General features: G+C 47.1%; 2 protein-coding genes across 4 annotated transcripts; one reads left to right on the forward strand and one right to left on the reverse strand.

Moving 5' to 3' along the window:
- On the reverse strand, positions 1-8422 carry LOC117586933 (proton-associated sugar transporter A). Of its 3 annotated transcripts, none has more exons than XM_034277298.1 (4): positions 8419-8422; positions 745-2169; positions 510-684; positions 1-447 (listed from the first exon to the last, which is right to left on the reverse strand). In XM_034277298.1, the coding sequence occupies exons 2-4, from the start codon at positions 2154-2156 to the stop codon at positions 226-228; spliced, it is 1809 nt and encodes a 602-aa protein (XP_034133189.1). In that variant the 5' UTR covers positions 2157-2169; positions 8419-8422; the 3' UTR covers positions 1-225. The 3 variants fall into 3 exon arrangements, with proteins under 3 accessions (XP_034133189.1, XP_034133188.1, XP_034133187.1); XM_034277297.1 differs by lacking the exon at positions 8419-8422 and adding an exon at positions 3807-4560; XM_034277296.1 differs by lacking the exon at positions 8419-8422 and adding an exon at positions 3807-4560 and having other exon boundaries at positions 745-2172.
- LOC117586932 (sodium-dependent nutrient amino acid transporter 1) lies at positions 7318-10342 on the forward strand. The gene is made up of 6 exons (XM_034277295.1): positions 7318-7760; positions 8050-8133; positions 8192-8525; positions 8597-9670; positions 9725-9901; positions 9967-10342. The coding sequence occupies exons 2-6, from the start codon at positions 8062-8064 to the stop codon at positions 10230-10232; spliced, it is 1923 nt and encodes a 640-aa protein (XP_034133186.1). The 5' UTR covers positions 7318-7760; positions 8050-8061; the 3' UTR covers positions 10233-10342.
- Positions 10343-18186: the final 7844 nt, after the last annotated feature.

Genomic DNA, 18186 nt, shown 5'->3' on the forward strand with positions numbered 1-18186 from the left:
TTGGTTTACTTCATTTTAATCTCTTTAAAAATGTTCAAATGTGGAAAACATAAAGCTTAAAGCTAGTTCTTCCGCCTAAAAGTATGCCACGAGGATCGAGCACTCGACCGATACTGCCAGCAGGTAGGCAAAGACACAAACGTAATAATCATCCAAGACATGGACCTGTAACATTATACATGTAGCGTACATGTAGACTACATGTAGAGTAATCTCTCTCTCGGCCTAGACATACATCACAAACATGGCTGCTATGGAGGCCAGAAATGCCATCACTGTGGAGGCATAGAGCACGGCACAGGTGGTGCCCATCCAGGAGACAAGCGGCCCCACCGAGACGGAGACAATCAGCTGGGCAATGAACACAACGCTGCTAATAATGGCCACATCCGTGCCCAGACCACGAGCCTGTTTCAGCTGCAAAGTCTCGCCATTACGCATGCGGAACTGGGCGAAAAATATGACATTAAAGTGAGGAAATTCTAAAAGAAATGCATCGCTGTACTTACGCAGTTCTTGGCATGATAGCGAGCCACCAGTATGAAGGGCACCGTGAAGATGGTGCCGTAGAGTATGCCAGCAGCTGTGCTGAACACCAACACGCCCCACCTGGTGGGCCAGAGTCCCAGGACGAGCATGCCAATGGCATAGTAGATCATGCCGCTGATGTACACCGCCTTTGTGCTGCACAAAGGGAAGGGAAAAGTTAACACAGATCAGGGGAAACTGTTCCCAAAGACTTACCCAAACCACTTCATAAGCTTCGTCACCGAGAGCGAGTAAATGGAACAGGAGAAAGCATAAATGGACATGCCCCAGCAGCCAAAGCGCACTCCGGCCTCGTAGCGGAGATATGCCTCGGAAGTGGGTGGCGCCGTTGGGTCTCCATTGTACACAGCCTCGCCCACAAAGTCCGTGAAGTAAAGGCAATACGTGACGTGGCCCATCCAGCAGAGGAGATTGGTTAGAGCCAACATTCTCATGGAGTAGGGCATGACGACAATGCTCTTGAGGTACGCACTGAGCGACACTGGCGGCTCGGCCACCGACTGCGTCTCGAGATCCTTGCGGGACTTCTCCATGGCCGGGGAGTAGCCGTTCTGGTAGCTGCCCTGCATTGCCTCGGCACGCTTCTCCTCATCAGCGACCATTTGCAGCTCCAGCTGCGTCGTCTCCTGTATGTAGTAGATGGCATTGTTGTCCTTCTTCAGCTCCTTCTTGACGGCAGCATCGGACATGGGGCGCAGCAGCTCGTCCTTCTCCATGAGCGGGAGCGGAATCTCCCGGAATGTCGTGACCGTGATGAAGTAACAAATCACAAAGATGATCGTCACGAGGCCAAAGACCGTGGGTATATTGCCACCGAGGAAGCTGCCAATGTGCGTGCTCTCCCAGTCGACGCCGCCAATGGCATAGCCGATGGTGCCCCCGAAGCCGGCAAAGAGCGCAAACATTGTCATGGCCTTGGGCTGCTCCTCCGGTACACACATGTCCAGCAGATACGTGCGTGCCGGTGTCTGGCAGGTGTCTGCATCAAAGTCCAGCATGACCATGCCCAAAATGGTGAGAATTACGGCGTACTTGTAGTCGGAGGCTGTTGGCCCTGTTGCCACCTCTGCAGCCACCAAAGCAGCCACGGATCCTTCGCTGACAAAGCTCGTTATGTTGCTGACGACTGTCTCCGCTGTATCCGTGTAATTGTAGCCCACATCGCCCAGCAGCACGCCCAGATCCTTGCCATACGGCACCAGAATGAGGCCACAGAAAATGCCAAAGGAGAGCATCGAAATGATGGGACGACGTCGGCCCCAGCGCAGCTTGCAGCGATCACTGATGCTGCCCAGCAGCGGGGACACAAAGAAACCAATCAGTGGCGACAATCCCCAGGCCATGGTCATGACCTTGTGATCGACGCCGATCGAGAGCAGAATGGGCGACACGAAGCTCGTCTCGGCCGCGTAGGCAAACTCAATGGCCATGGCAATGGCCGACAGGCGGAACATCTCAAAGCGTGTCTTGCGCCGAAACACATGCGAGTAGTCCTCATCCTGCTCCTTGGCATGATTCTCGCGGGTCTTCAGCATGTACTTGATCATGGGATTCCGCGCCGAGGACAGTTGATCCGCCTGCGAGGGGTCCACCGCAACACCAACCATTTTGAAGGAGCAGCTGCTGGGGAGCACAAATCTTTGATTAATTATGGTCTCAATCTTGTAATAATTAGCTGCAAAAATGTGCCAATCCAATCTCGTGTGCAGCGAGCACAAAGAAAACGACACACAAAGAAACATCTGGAGCGGCACGTCGAAGATGCGACGATTAATTGAGCTGCGCGGCCGGGCCGGGCCGCTCAGCGCAAAAATATCAATTTCGATTCAATTGCAACGCGCTTCAGTGGGGTCAGTGTGTACGATTTTGTGCCGCTTGCCACTGAAAATTATCGCTCCCTTTTGCGTTTATTTGTCCGAAACCAAAACCCCATTTGTTGGGGCCTATCATGTTCTGCGGCTCACCTTTTGCACTCAATTATCTCAATTTATGGATAGGTTTTCCGTTCGATAGTTCGTTCAGCGTTCACTTCTGTTTGAACTTTACAATTAACCACATTTTTGTATAATTCCAGGCGAACACTTTCGCTCCACAAACGACACCGAGCTTGTGGAATTCTATCGTTAAGTAAACTGATCTTTATGCGGATCAAATGTAGTAGCCGCGACACGAATAAAAACCTTTCCGAAACGTCGCGTGTTCAAATCGCAACTGAGTCTGGGCCTCGTCTCAGAGGTCTCTATCACCGAGGGCTTTCTGCTCTGTCTTCTCTTTGTGAGCCATTGACCAAATCTTGTCTTGGCTGCGTGTCTGCCAGTGTGTGTGTGTGTTTGCGAATAATAATAGTAACAATAAAAGCGGGCATAAATTTAATACACAAAACAACTAATTTGTGCGACAAAGGAGACATTTCTTCGCGAGCAATTGAGACGAGTTGGCCGGGTCATGTGGGTGGGTGGCTGCCAGTCTGGGAACTGACGCTCCCTCTCTAACGCCTAACCCCGGGTTAGATGACCGGCAAATTTAGCTGTCGCTGAATATTCATACACCCATACGATGCGATCCAAATCGTAATCAAAACGTTTCAGACTGGGTCAATACATGTATGAATTAAAAGCACAACAAATAAACTAAAACAAATGCTGATGCTGTGGCACATTATTGGAGGTTGGCTGCTACCATTAGGAAGTCAGCTGATAGGCAGCCGCCGAATCGGATGAATCATTCAACACCCCGAAAATGGGGTCAAGGTTATGCCCGCGGTTCGATGTTTCAGGAAATAGTTTTGTTCGTTTGCTTTGATTTTTTGTTGCATTTGAATGCTCACAACACACAATGTAAAATTCACACATCTTCGGCGGGGGATAATCATCTGGATAATGTGCGGTAATTATACAGTTTTGTAATTAACATGTTTATTAAAGTGCTGCTTAAAATGCATATCACTTGATTGTTGGTGCAGTTCGTTGTTGGTGGGGGTGTGAACCGAACACCGAACACCGAACACCGTGTTGTGTGGTGTGTAACGTATGAGTTATTAAGGGTGTAATTGATCATTTTATTGGGCCCAAACATGAAGCCTGTCATTATTATATTTTTATCGCTTGTTTCCATGGGAATTAACTCTGAGAAAATGTCTTCTCTTTCCGTTAGCAAGTTTTCCACTTCATTTTGTAGATTTTTCATTGAGGTTTGCGCTGGCGCTGGTTAAACTGTGTTTATTATAATAATTGCGATTACCTATCGTGATGGCTTACCTCTGTTTTACGCTTATCCAAGATCCTGCTGATGTCTGCCGCAAATTAAATTGATTTATGTGTTTATTCTGTATAAGGGTTCCTTATGCGCTCTATTGTTATTGGTTTATATGGTTTCTTTTTGCCTTTTATTGGTCCGATCACTGTTTGTTTTGCTTGTTTGCCTTTTGTGATTTTCAGCAGCTTTTACTCACTTTGCGCTTGGTGTTGTTTTAGTGTCAATAAATGGTACTCCGTTAAAGTTTTTCGCTTGCACAAATTGTTGAACATAAAATAGATTTCGATTTTTGTTTTTTTCAATTTCGATTGCTTCTGCTGCTCCTTCTGCACGTGGGCGTGGCAGTTGTGGCAGTTGTGGGCGGGCGGCGGAAACGAATTCACTCTCATAACTTTACCCATGCGGAGTACCAGGGAGCTGCTGTGGCTGTGCTGAAAATTCTAGCAAAATCAATTTTTCGTCCTCGAAAGTTTTCACTTCGAATGATGTTCCGCGCGTTGTTTGTATTATTATTAATTTATAATGTTTTCAATATGGGTTTTCAGATGAATTTATTATCTCGGTGCTGATGACATTGCCGCTGGTCGAACGCGTAAGAATTTTGGCAAGAAGACATGAGAAATGTGCGCTGCCAGAGGGGAAAGTGTGTTTTGCTTTTTGACTTTGATTTTATTTTTGGCCACCCTCCAAAAACGATCTGCGATCTGTGATCTGTGATCCGGGTCTGCTCTGGTTCGCTCTGCGACTGTCTGGCTCTGCCGCTGGAGTCCGCCAATTTATATAGCATACAATGACGACTCTCTCTCTCTCTCTCTCTCTCTCTATGCACTGCTCTCTCTCTCTCTCTTCGTTACTCTCTTTCGCGTGTGGTGTGCTCTCTCACGCTTATCGGCGGTGGCTGTGCCTGCGCCTTGCCGTTCCTTTCTTTGTCTTAGGAGCAGCAATTATTTGTTTAGATACTGTAGCCATCATTATTTGCATTAAGTTTTATCTATGCAAATCCATTGACGACATGGCAGTCACCCAGTCCAAGTCCGTGTGTAATTATGTTAATTCATTCATTAGCAAGGTTCTTGAATCTTGTGCAAACATTTCACATCATTTGATCAGCCAACTAGCCCTGCAGCGGCAGCTTCCAAGCAGCTGCTTAGATATTCTATTAAACATACATGTCCGTAGCCTTACCCTGCCTTACTCTGTGTCCACTTGTCTGTCCAGCGACAAGGAACTTACACACAGCTCTGGAAACGAGTTTTCCAGGCGACAAACGACAGCGACAGGTTTCAAAACATTCAATGGAAATAGTCACGAACAGTGGCGTCGATATCATGGTTTTTGGTCAAAGATAAGGGGGAAATTCCACTTGATTTCTCGAGTGGCCGCTTCTTCAGTATATTTATTCGTTTATTTACTTATTTTCTTATCAGCGGCTGCAATCGATTGGCGGCACTTGAAATTCGAATTAGGGAATGGCTGGGACTAATAATAGCACTAAAATGAAGATTTAATAGTCATCAAATCGATCACATGAGTGAGCCAGACGCTACTGGCATTGACAATGGCCCAAAACGGCAGACACGAAACGTTGAAACTTTTTGGAATAATCATTGTTATTCCAACAGATAATAGATAGTGGCAAATATATATTATAGAATTCGTTTGAAAGGGAAAACCTGACTACGAAATATGAGGAACAAACAAACATATATGCATACTGATAGCTCATATTTGATCTAGAATTTAGAATCCATTAACGAATTTCGGGCAGCGTTCCAGTCGAGCTACTGGCTTATCTGCCATACATACAAAATGTAACTGGAAACATATTCCAGATGCTATCAAACATATTACACAGAGATTTGTTTTGTTTATACTTTCGGTTATTTGTAAGTTTCCAAACCCACAGCGTCTCCCCGTCTCGAGGCTCATTAAGATGCAAATGATGTCTGTCTGTCTATTTGTTTGGCTGTCTGTCTTTATGTGTGGCTTGCTCTCAGCATCTCTCCTCATATTTCGTGTGTACTGCCGTTTGTTTAAATTTTGCATTAGCTTGCTATGTGCTCGTTGGATAGTTGACTTGACTGGAACTATTAGCGCAAATCTGCGACATTCGCCCAAGACAAGCTCCTCGATTTGCCGTGCGTTTTGTGGCTAGCAATAAATAAAGCACCGAACATGATGTACAAATAAGCGGTTAAGGCACCAAGTCGGCCGATTGATAACCGCAAATCAGAGCAGAGCAGAGCAGAGCAGAGCAGAGAGGTGTCACTGCCGCGTCCGATTCCGATTTCGAGTCCATTGACTTGTTCCACTCTCGCTCTCGTTTGTCTCCTTTGCTCTTTTAGGCAGATTTTCCGACATCCGATTCGAGGCGCTGGTGCAGAATAGAGTAGCGCCAAATTGTCGTCATTGCTAGCAAGGTTATCTGGCTGGATCTTGGGTTTGATAAGCACCTTCTCATTTGTGTGCTTATCTCTATAAATCTTATTGTCTGGCTTATATTTATATTCGAGACCTACCCAGTGCAGAGCACACGGCAACGGATGCGCATAAATAAAAGTTCTTGTCGTTTGATAAGCTGCAAAATAACAATATTCATGTTTGTCCAAGTGCAGACTCAACTGATTAACCTTTCTAGAAACGTTCTAAGTAAATAATTATTAAAGCATTTAAAATTCTCAACGTCTTTCGTAGGAGCAAACAGACAGCTTTTGTCTGATATATTTTCAGACAGTTTTTCGTAGCAGGCGGCTTATGTCGGACTTCGACGCAAACCCAAAAGTAGTCAGCGGATGTCGTTGTCCTATTTTTGTAGAGAAAATGTATATGGGTTGTGCTTAAATAATTTATTTGAACCCTTTTCATGGTATTCTTTTTTTATAACTTTCATATTTTTAGCATTGTAGAAAATAGTTCTGCGCCTGATCGTATTAAACGAAAGTCCCAAAAGTAAGCAACAAATTCGCATACAATTTTAGAATTCACTACGAAGTTTTATTTATTTTCAATTTGATCTCAATCTATGGCCCACTTTTAGGGCTGGAAGACATTGCTAAAGTTTGAATTGCATTAAATATTTTCAAAAAAAGTAATATACAAATATTTAAATACCAATTAATTTATCCAATTTCTAACTCATATTAACATTATTTTTTTCAAGGTTCAATTTGTTTGTTCATTTAGTGGCCATGAACCTTATTTCTAGACAAGTATCGTCATAATCAATGCTTCCCGTTTAATAGTTCCCATTAAAATCGAAACATTGCCAAAAATTAAGTTTAATTTAGAAATCAAAGTAAAACGCAGCCAAGAACTGAGACCGACAAAATCCGCTTTGGTTTGGGGGCTTTCCTTCAATCAATTAAATTGCCACCCAATAATGCTCGCTCTGTCTCGCTCCAGCTGCTGATCGACTCTTTGCCGACGACTCTCTTTTGAGCGCAACTTGAGCGCCGGCCAAAAGTTTTGAGTGAGCAGAAGACCGAGCTGCCCATAAAAGGCGAGCAACGTTCCTTGAGTCTCGTCAGATGCCTTCGATCGCCGGGATAAATTAATGCAAAGTGGAATCGTAAAATCTAAATAAAAACTCTGCTTAAAGTGCACCGCAGCAGATTGAAGAAAAGATAAGCCGGAGCAATAGCAATAGCAGCAACAAAATTTAGATAAACGCCAGAGAGCACAAAACGGAATGTGCGCAAATAACGGTTCTTGATCGGGCAGTGCTTTTATTCTTGTGCAGTGCGAGAGAGGGATTACATTACCTACTCTCTTTTCCCTCCCTCCCGCAACTCATTTGTGCGTCTCAAGTGCCGTTTTGTTTTGTTGTGTGTCTCTCCCTCCCCCTAATACGTTCGTCTACCTGCGTAGCCTCTGAGTGCGTTTGGTGTCCATGGTGCCGATTGATAACCTCTTGCAAAAGCATATCTATCTTATACAAGTCAAGAAATACTTGAAAGGTTAGTGTGCCGCAATGACTGGTGGGGGAAGGCATTTGTCCCCTCTTCAATTGTGGATATCGGAGATGGCTGTTCCATGCTGAAATCGTAATATGTGATTGCATCAGCTGGAAAATTGATCATTGGGGTAGCCAGTGGTCAATGCCTGTGCCAGTTTTCAATTTCAATAATTTGGAGCCGCAGCCTGACGCCAATTCTGAATTCGAGCAGTGGCTGAGAATGTCTCTGCCTGCCTGTTGTTGTGGCTTTTGTTTATGATTCGGTTTTTGTTTCTTATGTTCCCCTCTAGCAACGCATTACGATGAAAGATTTGAAAGCGAAGACCGCATCACCGAGCACCCGCCGCAGCGCGCCCAAGCCGGAGTGCAGCTCGGTTAGTCCGGCTTTACCCTTTCTCTACTCCCTCTCTACACTCTACTCCCCCCCCACAGAGCGGCGAATCGCTGCTGAAGCCATCGACGCTGCCCAAGGCATTGGCATCGTCTGAGCAGGAGGAGGAGCCCCTGCCTCTGGATCTGAAGTCACGCGACAATTGGGGCAGCTCCCTGGAGTTTCTCATGTCGTGCATCGCTCTGAGCGTGGGTCTGGGCAATGTCTGGCGCTTTCCGTTCACCGCTCTGGAGAATGGTGGCGGCGCCTTCCTCGTGCCCTATCTGACGGTGCTCTTTGTGGTGGGGAAACCGATATACTACATGGAAATGCTGCTGGGACAGTTCTCCAGTCGCGGCATTGTGCAGGTCTTTGACTTTGCACCACTCATGAGGGGTAAGCTCTGCATCTCCCGCACCGCTACCCTGCCCTGCCCCTCTCTGACACTTCTTCGCACTTTCCCGCAGGTGTGGGCTATGCTCAGCTGTTGGCGTTGGGCGTTTTGGCCACCTACTATGCCTCGGTAATGGCCCTGACGCTGCGCTACTTCTTTGACTCATTTGCGGCGGTGCTGCCTTGGAGCTACTGTCGCCCGGAATGGGGCGATGGGTGTGTGAGTGCCGCCAGCGATGGACACCAGCCGCTCGTGGGACAGCTGTCGCGGAACTTTAGCTCCTCCTCGCAGCTCTACCTGCAGCGCATTGTCCTCAACGAGACGCAGTCGCTGGCAGAGCACGGCATTGGCTACCCCAGTGGCAGTCTGGCCCTGATGCTGGCCCTGTCCTGGCTGACGGTCACCCTGATCATCATACGCGGCGTAAAGAGCTCCGGCAAGGCATCCTATGTCCTGGCGCTGTTCCCTTATGTCGTTATGTTCATCCTGCTCGTGCGTTCGCTCACGCTGCCGGGCGCCTACGACGGCGTCATGTACTTCCTCACGCCGCAGTGGGACAAGCTGCTGGAGCCGGCGGTGTGGTACAATGCCGTCACCCAAGTGTTCTTCTCGCTGGCCGTTTGCTTTGGCGTGATCATCATGTACTCCTCGTACAACCGCTTCGGGCATAATGTCTACAGAGATGCGAATATCGTGACCACACTGGACACCTTCACCTCGCTGCTGTCGGGCGTGATTATCTTTGGCATCCTCGGCAACCTGGCCTACGAGTCTGGGACGAAGGACATTGGCAGTGTGGTACGCGCGGGACCCGGACTCGCCTTCATCTCGTACCCCGAGGCCATTGCCAAGTTCAAGATGATGCCGCAAATCTTCTCCCTGCTCTTCTTCGGCATGCTCTTCATGCTGGGCGTGGGCAGCAATGTGGGCATGGTCAGCTGCATCATGACCGTGCTGAAGGATCAGTTTGTGAACGCCAAACTCTGGCTGATTGTCGTTGGCCTCTCGCTCACCGGCTTCATCGTGGGTCTCATCTACATCACGCCCGGGGGTCAGCACATTGTGACGCTGTTGGACTTCCACGGCGTGACCTTTGTGTCGCTGGTCTCGGCCATCTTTGAGCTTGTTGCTGTGGGTTGGATCTATGGTGAGTGGAAGTCCCTTTTCCGACGGACTGACTAGCTTTTCTTGGCACTTTTAGGCACCAAGAGACTCTGCCAGGATGCGGAGTACATGTTGAACATCAAGACCTCAAAGTACTATCGCATCTGCTGGTCCATTGTCACGCCACTGGTGATGACTGTCATCCTGCTGTACACACTGTTCACCATGCGTCCCCTGAGCTACAATGGACAGGAGTTTCCACTGCCCTATCGTGGTAAGAGCTGCACCCGAAATGCACTCACTCCCCAGCTCATCCTCCTCATCCTCCTCTCGTTTCAGTCGTCGGCTGGTGCATTTCGGCCTTCATCATTGGCCAACTGTTCTATTGGGCCTGTCATGCCAACTACAAGCAGCCCAAGGGCTCCCTCAAGTGTCGCATTAGCAACTCGGTGAAGCCCCATTCCGATTGGGGGCCACTGGACTCCAAGCAGCTGATTGACTATCAAATGTTCCGGCGCAACCAAAAGGATGTCGCAGCCTCCGGTGCAGGCCTGAAGCAACGTCGCTGGCTGTGCCACAGCGTGGGAGATCGCATTTTTGGCTGAAGTAGGGGACAGCAGGCAGCATCAGTGGCACAAGGAATCGCATATAGCAAGCTATATAGCACTTATTCCAACAATCATTTGTAGGTACTTAATAAATGTATTTCTTTTTATTCTGTTAACATTTTGCTACGCTGCTAAGCCACACTGGAGGAGAGAGATTTATTTATCTTGAATTAAGTTACAACTTTTTGCCACTGGCAGCCAGTTTAAAGTTTCATTTTGCCAGTGCCAAAATTCGTTCACATTTCTGACACCAACAAATTGGTTTAAAGCCCAAAAGGTAACACAAGAGAGAGAGAGAAAGATAGCGAGAGAGAGAGAGAGAGCGCAACAAAAGTTGATCTCAGCCATTTTCAATATTTAAAACTAACAATTAGCATGCCACTCCACTCCACTCCACTGCATTGCAATTCCAACTCTTCCACTCTCTTCTCCTCTTCCTTCTTCGCCTTCTTCACCCTCTCTTATTTTTTCTGGGGTGGGGGCCATGCAGCGTTTGTTTACGTCTCTGGCACTGCACTTTGCATTCGACCAGACATTTATTTGAGTTTCAATTTGTTTTCCCAACTTTCACCCACACACACACACACACACACACACACTCGACTTGTGTTTTTGTTGCGTCTGTGTGTGTGTGTGTGTGTGTGTGTGTGTGTGTTTGCGGCGGTTGTTGAAAATTAATATGTAGGGGGTTTTGTCTGTTCTCTGGACCTGCAAATGTCTTAATTAAAAGTTATTTCGGGGCTGCCGAGGGGTTGAGCAGTGCTACCAACGAACTCATGCAACAAATTGCGTTTTAGTTGTCAAGGACAGGCTGGACCAGTCAGTCAGCCATTTGGTTGCTTGCTTGACATTTCATTTGTTGTCGTCGCTCACAGGACGCATTAAGTATGCGCCGCTTGACGGCACTCGAGCGCGGCAGAATGCACTCAAAATGGGTCCAAAGGGGCAGTGCGGGCTGAGGAATCAACTCAAAAGTGAGGCAGTGAGGCAGTGAGGCAGTGAGGGTTGGGCACTGCCTTTGCACAAAGACAACATCAGAGGAAATTAAAAAAGTTGCCATTTCTAAATGGCTTACGCTCGGGATATCACTCGCGCAAGGAAAGGTGCAACAAACAATATCAACACTGGGCAAAAAACTTAGCCAGCAGCAGCAGCAAACAACAACAACCGAAGCAAAGCAACTAACAAGCGCATTGAAGTTTAATAAAAATCCTGCTTAAAGGAGTCGACGGACAGCCCTGCCTTCTCCTTGGGTGTCAGCTCCGGCTGCAGCTAATGAAATAACTTTGTGGCAACTTTTGCCATGGCCGGAATTTTGCTTAAAGCGCAAATAAAATTGCCGAGATTGCAAACGGCAGCGTGCAGCAACGTCTCCTCTTTGAAATATTTAAACAGGCAAAAGGCTTGAATCAACTTTCGCTTAAAGCGCTCAATTCATTTGCCACAAACGGAAATGGCCAGCAGAAAGCGGCAGGAACACTTTCGGCTTGCAATTTATTAAACGCAGCAGACAGCAGATGCTGCAACCAAAGAAAATATCAACTGAGAGCCCTGCAAACCTGGCATCTAGACTGAAATTCTTGCAACTTTTCTTTTTTTTTGCAGCTATCAAGTTGCATTTTGTGAGCACGCCAATTATGTTTTAAAGTTTATTAAGGTTAAAGCGCTCAGCGTAAGAGTTTCCTGTGTGTATTTTTTATGTGTGGGAATTAACAAATTTTGTGTTGATGCTGCCATGGAGACAGCGACAAACGATGCAGACTGGCTGCCTGGAAAAAGCTGCTCGTGATGCGTGATGGCAGCGGGAATCGTTTTGTGACGTTTTCCCCAACCCCCACACACACACAGAGACATTTGTGTGCTTTGCATTTTGGCATCTGCATCTCCATTTCTATGTAGTTGGAGTCTGCCCTTGCTACGTGCCCCGCTTGAGTGATTCACCTGCTCGACGATGACGACGACATTTGCATTTTGCATGCTGAAGCTGCTGCTGCTGCTGCTGCTGGCTGTAGGTTGAAGTTTTTGGCTAGCTGCTGGTAATGGCTGCGACAAGCATTAGGGAATTATTTTAGCCGGCCCCATGTGGTGGCCATTAAAGGACTTGCCACGGCGGCTGAGGCTGCAGCTGACGATTTGATTTGTTGGCCCCCAAAAAAAAGCCAGAAAACGCACACATAGTGCGCCAGCAAAGACAGAGATAGACAGAGATAGAGAGAGAGAGGGAGAATCTTGGTTCTTTTATTGTAATCTGCATTTAAGTGGCTTTTCTTTTGTGCTGCCAGCCAGCCAGCCAGTCAGCCAGCAAACGTGTGTCGTTGGGGGATTCTACGCTCCATTCCCTTTCCCATCGTCATGCCATTTTTTTCCATCAGTTTGTACCTCTTTTTTTGTGGTGCACACCTTTGGCCAATTTGGCGCACTTTTCTTGGCGACGACCATTCGACGTTGGGGTAGCAATTTTTGCGGCTAACTGCCGCTCGTTTGAAATGCTAATATGCAACTTTTTGACGCGATTGCCGTTTGCTCACAGCATTTTCATCGCCGCCAATTGCCAGACAATTTTATTTTTCGGTTACGCTTATGGCTGGCAGATAAGAGGCAAAAGCCCGGCAGCCTCTGCCGGATGCCCCAAAGACATCAAAGGAGTTCCTGCCAAAGGGTGGAGCGGCCCTTAAAGTGAACTTTAAAACTAGTTTAACCCTCCTGCACAGCGCTCGTCAAACTGTAATTCTGGATATTTCTTTTGCAGCGACTCCAAAGAGGGAATTACTTTCGGCATCCGGGCAAATTGATTGCCATCTGTGGGGCCGTAACTCCAACGGGTGCTCCTCCTTCTTCTCCAGTGGCATGCACTTTTTATACAATGCATATCTACTGTGTGTGTGTGTGTGTGTGTGTGTGTGTGTGTGTGAATAAACGTACAAAATTTCCATATAAACTGCAGGCAGCCAGCTGACTGACTCACTCTCTCTCTGTCTCTCTCGCTGGCCCGCGCTGCTCCTACTGCCAATTCAAGTGCAAATATGTTGGCAGGCCGCGCACTTGAGTGTCAAGTTGCACGGAGCACACACCCGGACACACCCGGACACACCCGGACACACCCAGAAATGCAATTGTTATGAATTGGCTGGGGCTGTGGCAGTGCAAACATCAAGCGAGGAGCAAAGGTGATGGCGTCACGGACAATCCGGTATGCAAATGCAAATGGATAGATCAAACAGAGGACACACAGGACACACAGGACATGGAAGCGAATTGCTGATTGTTTGGCATGGCATTTAAAAGCAAGTGCCGAAATATTTATACACAATTCCCAATTGAGAGAGCAGAGAGTCTGAGCGATTAAGTTATCCATTCAAGCATCTACTGTATGGCTGTCCAGCAGGAATGAGCTTTAAAGACATAATTAATCCACACACACGCAGAGACAGGAAGGAGTGCATTTCTCTCTCGCTTTGAGCAGATTACTCCATCGAGGAAAAGCCTCCGTCAATCGCTTAATACGTGTGCCATAGCCCGTGTATCCATTCAATCTTTGTCGCCAGAGGAGTCGAGGGAGCCTTGGCAGCATTGTTTACTTGTTGTTTTGTTGCTCCTGCTCCCATTTGCTGTTTGTTTCCACCTTTGGGGTTTTTCTGAGCTTCTTGTTATTGTTTGTGACACTCTGAAAAGTCTCAGAGAGGCTAAGCCCCGGCAGGACCTGCAGCAGCAGCTGTCGGAAAATATGGCGCAGCGAGGAGAGAAATTTACCATTCGAGAAGCTCCAAACGCACTGCTAAGAACTGGCAACAATAACAGCCACAGAGTGGCACAAAAGGACCCGGGACCCGGGCTGCAACAGCTGGTTCTCGTCCTGGTTCCAGCAGCAGCGTTGATTGGCCAGCGCCGGAAAAAGAAGTTATAACCATCAAGGCGGAAACGGATGTGGCACAGACGTTTCCGCTTTTCCACACAGTCAACACAGCAGCAGCAAAAAAGCGAGCACAAAATTATATTTTACACACACTCTCGTTCGGGGGCGCATACATTTGGGGGATACTGTGAGGCTCCTGCCACCGCACAACGGCTGTCAAATAAAATCATTTTGCATTGCAAATGGCACAAAGGGCAGAGCCAGCGCGGGGTACAGTTGGGACGAGGAGTGAAAGGAAGAGCGGGGGCAGGAGCCGGCTGGGGGTTGTGCCTTCTCGGTGCATTTAGCGGCTAACCGCAAGCACTTCTAATCAAAATATTAAAGAATTTCCTCATGGTCTGACTGCCTGCCGACTGCCTGCCGACTGCCTGCCGACTGCCTGCCTCCTGTCTGCGGTCTGTGGGAATGTTTAAATGTTGTGCAACTTTTGCTTCCGCCTGCCGCCTGCCGCCTGCCGCCTTCTGCTTCTAATTGAATGAGCCAATGAGTCTTGGCCTCCGATGCGACGACTTTGTTGTGGCTTTGGTCTTACCCCAAAACACACTGTTGGTTCCTCCCGCAGAGTTATAGTGGGATTTTCGTGGGTGAAGCCATAAAAAGTGGCAACACGTGCTCATAAAACCGCCTCTGGCCTCTGGTCTCTGGTCTCTGGCTTCTCTGACAACTTCCTTTGATTATTTCAAGCGCTCGCTTTCAACAGCTGCCAAATGATGCAGAAAGTTCACACAAGGGTTCATGGGGGGGGGACGGGAAAATAGATCTATAAATAAAGGATAAATAAAAGAACTACGCAATGGCAATTACTGAACGTTTAACAACCAAAGCTCTGCAAGTAAATGACATTTATGTATTTTTAAAGAGCTCTCTTAATGCGTTCCATATTCAAATTCAACATCAATCAGTTTAAAATAAACAGAAACCGCCTTAAAGCACATACAAATTATTCCATTTGTAGTTATTATATTTTCATTTTAAATTTATTTACTTTAAACAACTTAAAGCTCGCATTATATTTATTTGTACTCCGCTCAAATTTAAATATTAAAATTTCACTACTTTCTGCTCTGCTTGTGCGGGGAGGAGGCATTAATTATTTGCATGGAAAATGAAACCGTTAAGCAGCTCGCTCCCCTCTCTCCTCCCGCTGTGCACTCACGTTTTGGCTGCAACGCAAATTTGCATCTTTTGTTGCAAAAGTTTCATGGGCCCAAAGTTGCATGTTTTGCATTTGACTTGCGCGCAGGTTGACTGGAGCAACGATGAGCGCGTATGAAAACTAATAAAGTGTGCAACGTGCAACGTGCAGCGTGCAGCATGCAACGTGCAAAATGGCGGCACGCTCATTTGCAAACATTGCCAAAGGGGCGCAAGAGTCTCCTCTCGTCTCGTCTCGTTTCGCATGCGGTGCAACTTTAGCCAGCGCTTTAAAATGCTTCTCCGCTTTAAGGCGGCAGTCAAACAAATTAGATCAAATTCGGATTTCCACTTCCCGCTCTATCTCCAGGTTTCGGCTTTTCTCTCTTTTCTGTTTCATTTTGGCAGCCGCCGCTTGGACAAGTTATGGGCCTGCAAAACGTTGCCAAAAGCGGGACAGTTATGCCGTTTGAGATAATTGCATTTTATTGCCTTTTATGCACTGCCCCGCTTTGATGGAGACTGCGACTAGTCCTGCACTGAGGACTGTAGCCAGCTGCACCTAATGTTGCCTGCAAAACTCTGCAAAAACTGCGAAAGGGAATTCTTAAAGTTTGTCCTTTGCTGCTGCTGCTGTCGCTGCACTTTTATGGTCGCCATCTATGGGCGTGAAATTGTTTAAAGTTCCTTTTTCTACTTCTACTTCTACTTCTAGTTGCAAGTACAAACTTGCCCATGACACTCTGCCCCTGCGTCGTGATTCCTTTTATGGCTACTCCTTCGCTTCGTCTCGTCTCGTTTCGTTTCGATTGTTATCTTTGGACGGCAAATTGTCGCCATAAATAATACAAAATATTAACAGTGCCAGAACTGTGGCGGAATTGTGTGTACTTGCCAGAAGAAAGTGTGTTTCGGCACACACAATTTGTGGAGAACCACAGCTAATAATATTACCCATCGGATTCCAGAAGCTCATTCCAATCGGCTTATAATTGAAGCTATAAAAAACAAAACAAGAAAGTCTCCTTTGGATCTTGGAGCACCTGGCTGGAGGGTATCTTCCCGTCGCGTCACGTGTGTGTTCCATTATGAGAGCCATAAAGCCCTGTCGTTAAAATAAATGAACAGATTGGATTAGTGCACAGCATCGAGTGCAATTTAAAATTTGGTTTACAGCGAGCTGGCGAGTTTTCTCCAACTAATTTGCAGTTTTAGTTGCCAAAAGTTGATGTAAGCAGCGGATATGCTTATCGCTCCCATCTGCTCTCGCTCTTTCCCATTCCCAACCCCATTCCCTTACTCTGCTCTTTCTGTGTGTCTGCAGTGCTCATATGGCAATCAGCGTACAAGCGACTGCCAAATGCCAGTGTCACGTCTGTAAGTAGAAGGAAACGCCGCAAGGATTGCAGCTCTGCGGCCCAGTCCCTCTGCATCTGAGGCTAATTGGAGAGCGCAGAGCAAAAAAATGTTATGGCACCTCCTGCACGTGCTTGACAATTGCCAGAACTCATTACGACAGAAGCGGCTCTAGCCATAATCATTATCAATAAATTAGCTACAAAATGCATAATGCATAATGCCAGGCACTTAATCAAATTGAAATCCATGATATCAAGGATTGCAGCAGTCCCAGTCCCAGTCCCAACCATCCAGCCTGAATAAGTAAAGCTGGAGCTGCTGCTGTCTAATAAGAAAACTGATTCGAACAGCTTCACACAGCAGTGGCAACAGTCGAAGCACAGACAGCTAGTCAATATGGCTAAGACGACAATACACTTGGCTGTCGTCTGTGCTAGCTGCTGTATCTCCAGTCTGTGCCAATTTCTTGTCTTCAGACAAGCAACTTGAGTGCATTTTGGGCAAATTGAAAGTGTCTGCCAACCGACGTACAGACAGGCAGGATTCTCGTAGGTGCTCGTAGGTTTGTTACTGCCAAAATAACTCAAGATTTATCCCATGTCCTTGCGCCTTTTGTGGCTAATTATGTCATTTGTTGGATAGGCTCTGCTCTGGCAGCAAATGTCAACTATGTTTCGGGCTGCCACACAATCAAATATTCATCATAAGATCCAGCCATCAATCAGGCACAAGCGAAGCACCCACGCGCCCATCCAGGGGCCCTAAATACGGAATGAGACACATGTTTAGGCAAATGAATTTGCATGTCCTGTTCCCACGGGCATTGTGCGCAGATCAAAAGCGAACAGCTCGCTCGGGCAGGCACGTGTGAGTCTCCATTGGCATGGCGACACATTTATTAACTGCCAGCAGGAGGTTACATGCCACATGCCACGAATTGGAGCGCCCCGTCTTGATGTTTGTTTCACTTGGCCCTGAGACTACTGAGATTTCAACATTTTACTTAGGTGTTGAATGCCGATGCTGATGGCTGCTCTTGAACCTCTCTCTCTCTATCTCTCTCGCAGACAATGGTCCTTTGTGCCGGCCATTCCATTTTTATTTTGCCGAGAAAGGTAAAAGCATTTCGCATTCTCTGCGATAATTATCAAACAATAAAAACAATAAACTGCCATGACACCATAAAAGAGAATAAAAAAAAGGAGCACAAGTACTCGTAATGAGAACTCAAAGTAAATGCCCCGCTCCAGGGCTGCTCCTGCCAAGGTGTGCCAAAGTTTTATCTCCTCTCGTTGGCTTCTTTTTGCCTTTCCTTTAGCCTTTTTTTTCCTGTTGTTGTCTGCTTCCAACAGTAAACTGTGACCAGCAGCAGCAAGAAAACATCAAAAGGAGCAGCAGCTGAACCTGAAGAAGGGATAAGCATGCGATGAGACCGAGTAGGGAAGGAGCTTCTCGGGGGCACACACACACCAAAGGCGCCCGCCAAGTGCACTTTGTGTAAGGGGCTGGAGTAGAAAGAGCATAAAAGAAAGTGCAGAAAGGGTT

The sequence above is a fragment of the Drosophila guanche genome, unplaced genomic scaffold, assembly GCF_900245975.1.
Source record: "Drosophila guanche unplaced genomic scaffold, DGUA_6, whole genome shotgun sequence".
NCBI classification, from domain to species: domain Eukaryota; kingdom Metazoa; phylum Arthropoda; class Insecta; order Diptera; family Drosophilidae; genus Drosophila; species Drosophila guanche.

What these genes read in the sequence shown, in the direction of transcription:
- LOC117586933 (XM_034277298.1), bottom strand. Translation starts at nt 2,156, where the DNA reads ATGGTTGGTGTTGCGGTGGACCCCTCGCAGGCGGATCAACTGTCCTCG. An exon ending in AAGCTTATGAAGTGGTTTGG is followed by an intron (nt 685 to 744) that starts GTAAGTCTTTGG and finishes CCCTTTGTGCAG; the next exon opens with CACAAAGGCGGTGTACATCA. An exon ending in GCTATCATGCCAAGAACTGC is followed by an intron (nt 448 to 509) that starts GTAAGTACAGCG and finishes TTTTTCGCCCAG; the next exon opens with TTCCGCATGCGTAATGGCGA.
- LOC117586932 (XM_034277295.1), top strand. Translation starts at nt 8,062, where the DNA reads ATGAAAGATTTGAAAGCGAAGACCGCATCACCGAGCACCCGCCGCAGC. An exon ending in CTTTGCACCACTCATGAGGG is followed by an intron (nt 8,526 to 8,596) that starts GTAAGCTCTGCA and finishes ACTTTCCCGCAG; the next exon opens with GTGTGGGCTATGCTCAGCTG. An exon ending in GTTTCCACTGCCCTATCGTG is followed by an intron (nt 9,902 to 9,966) that starts GTAAGAGCTGCA and finishes CTCTCGTTTCAG; the next exon opens with TCGTCGGCTGGTGCATTTCG.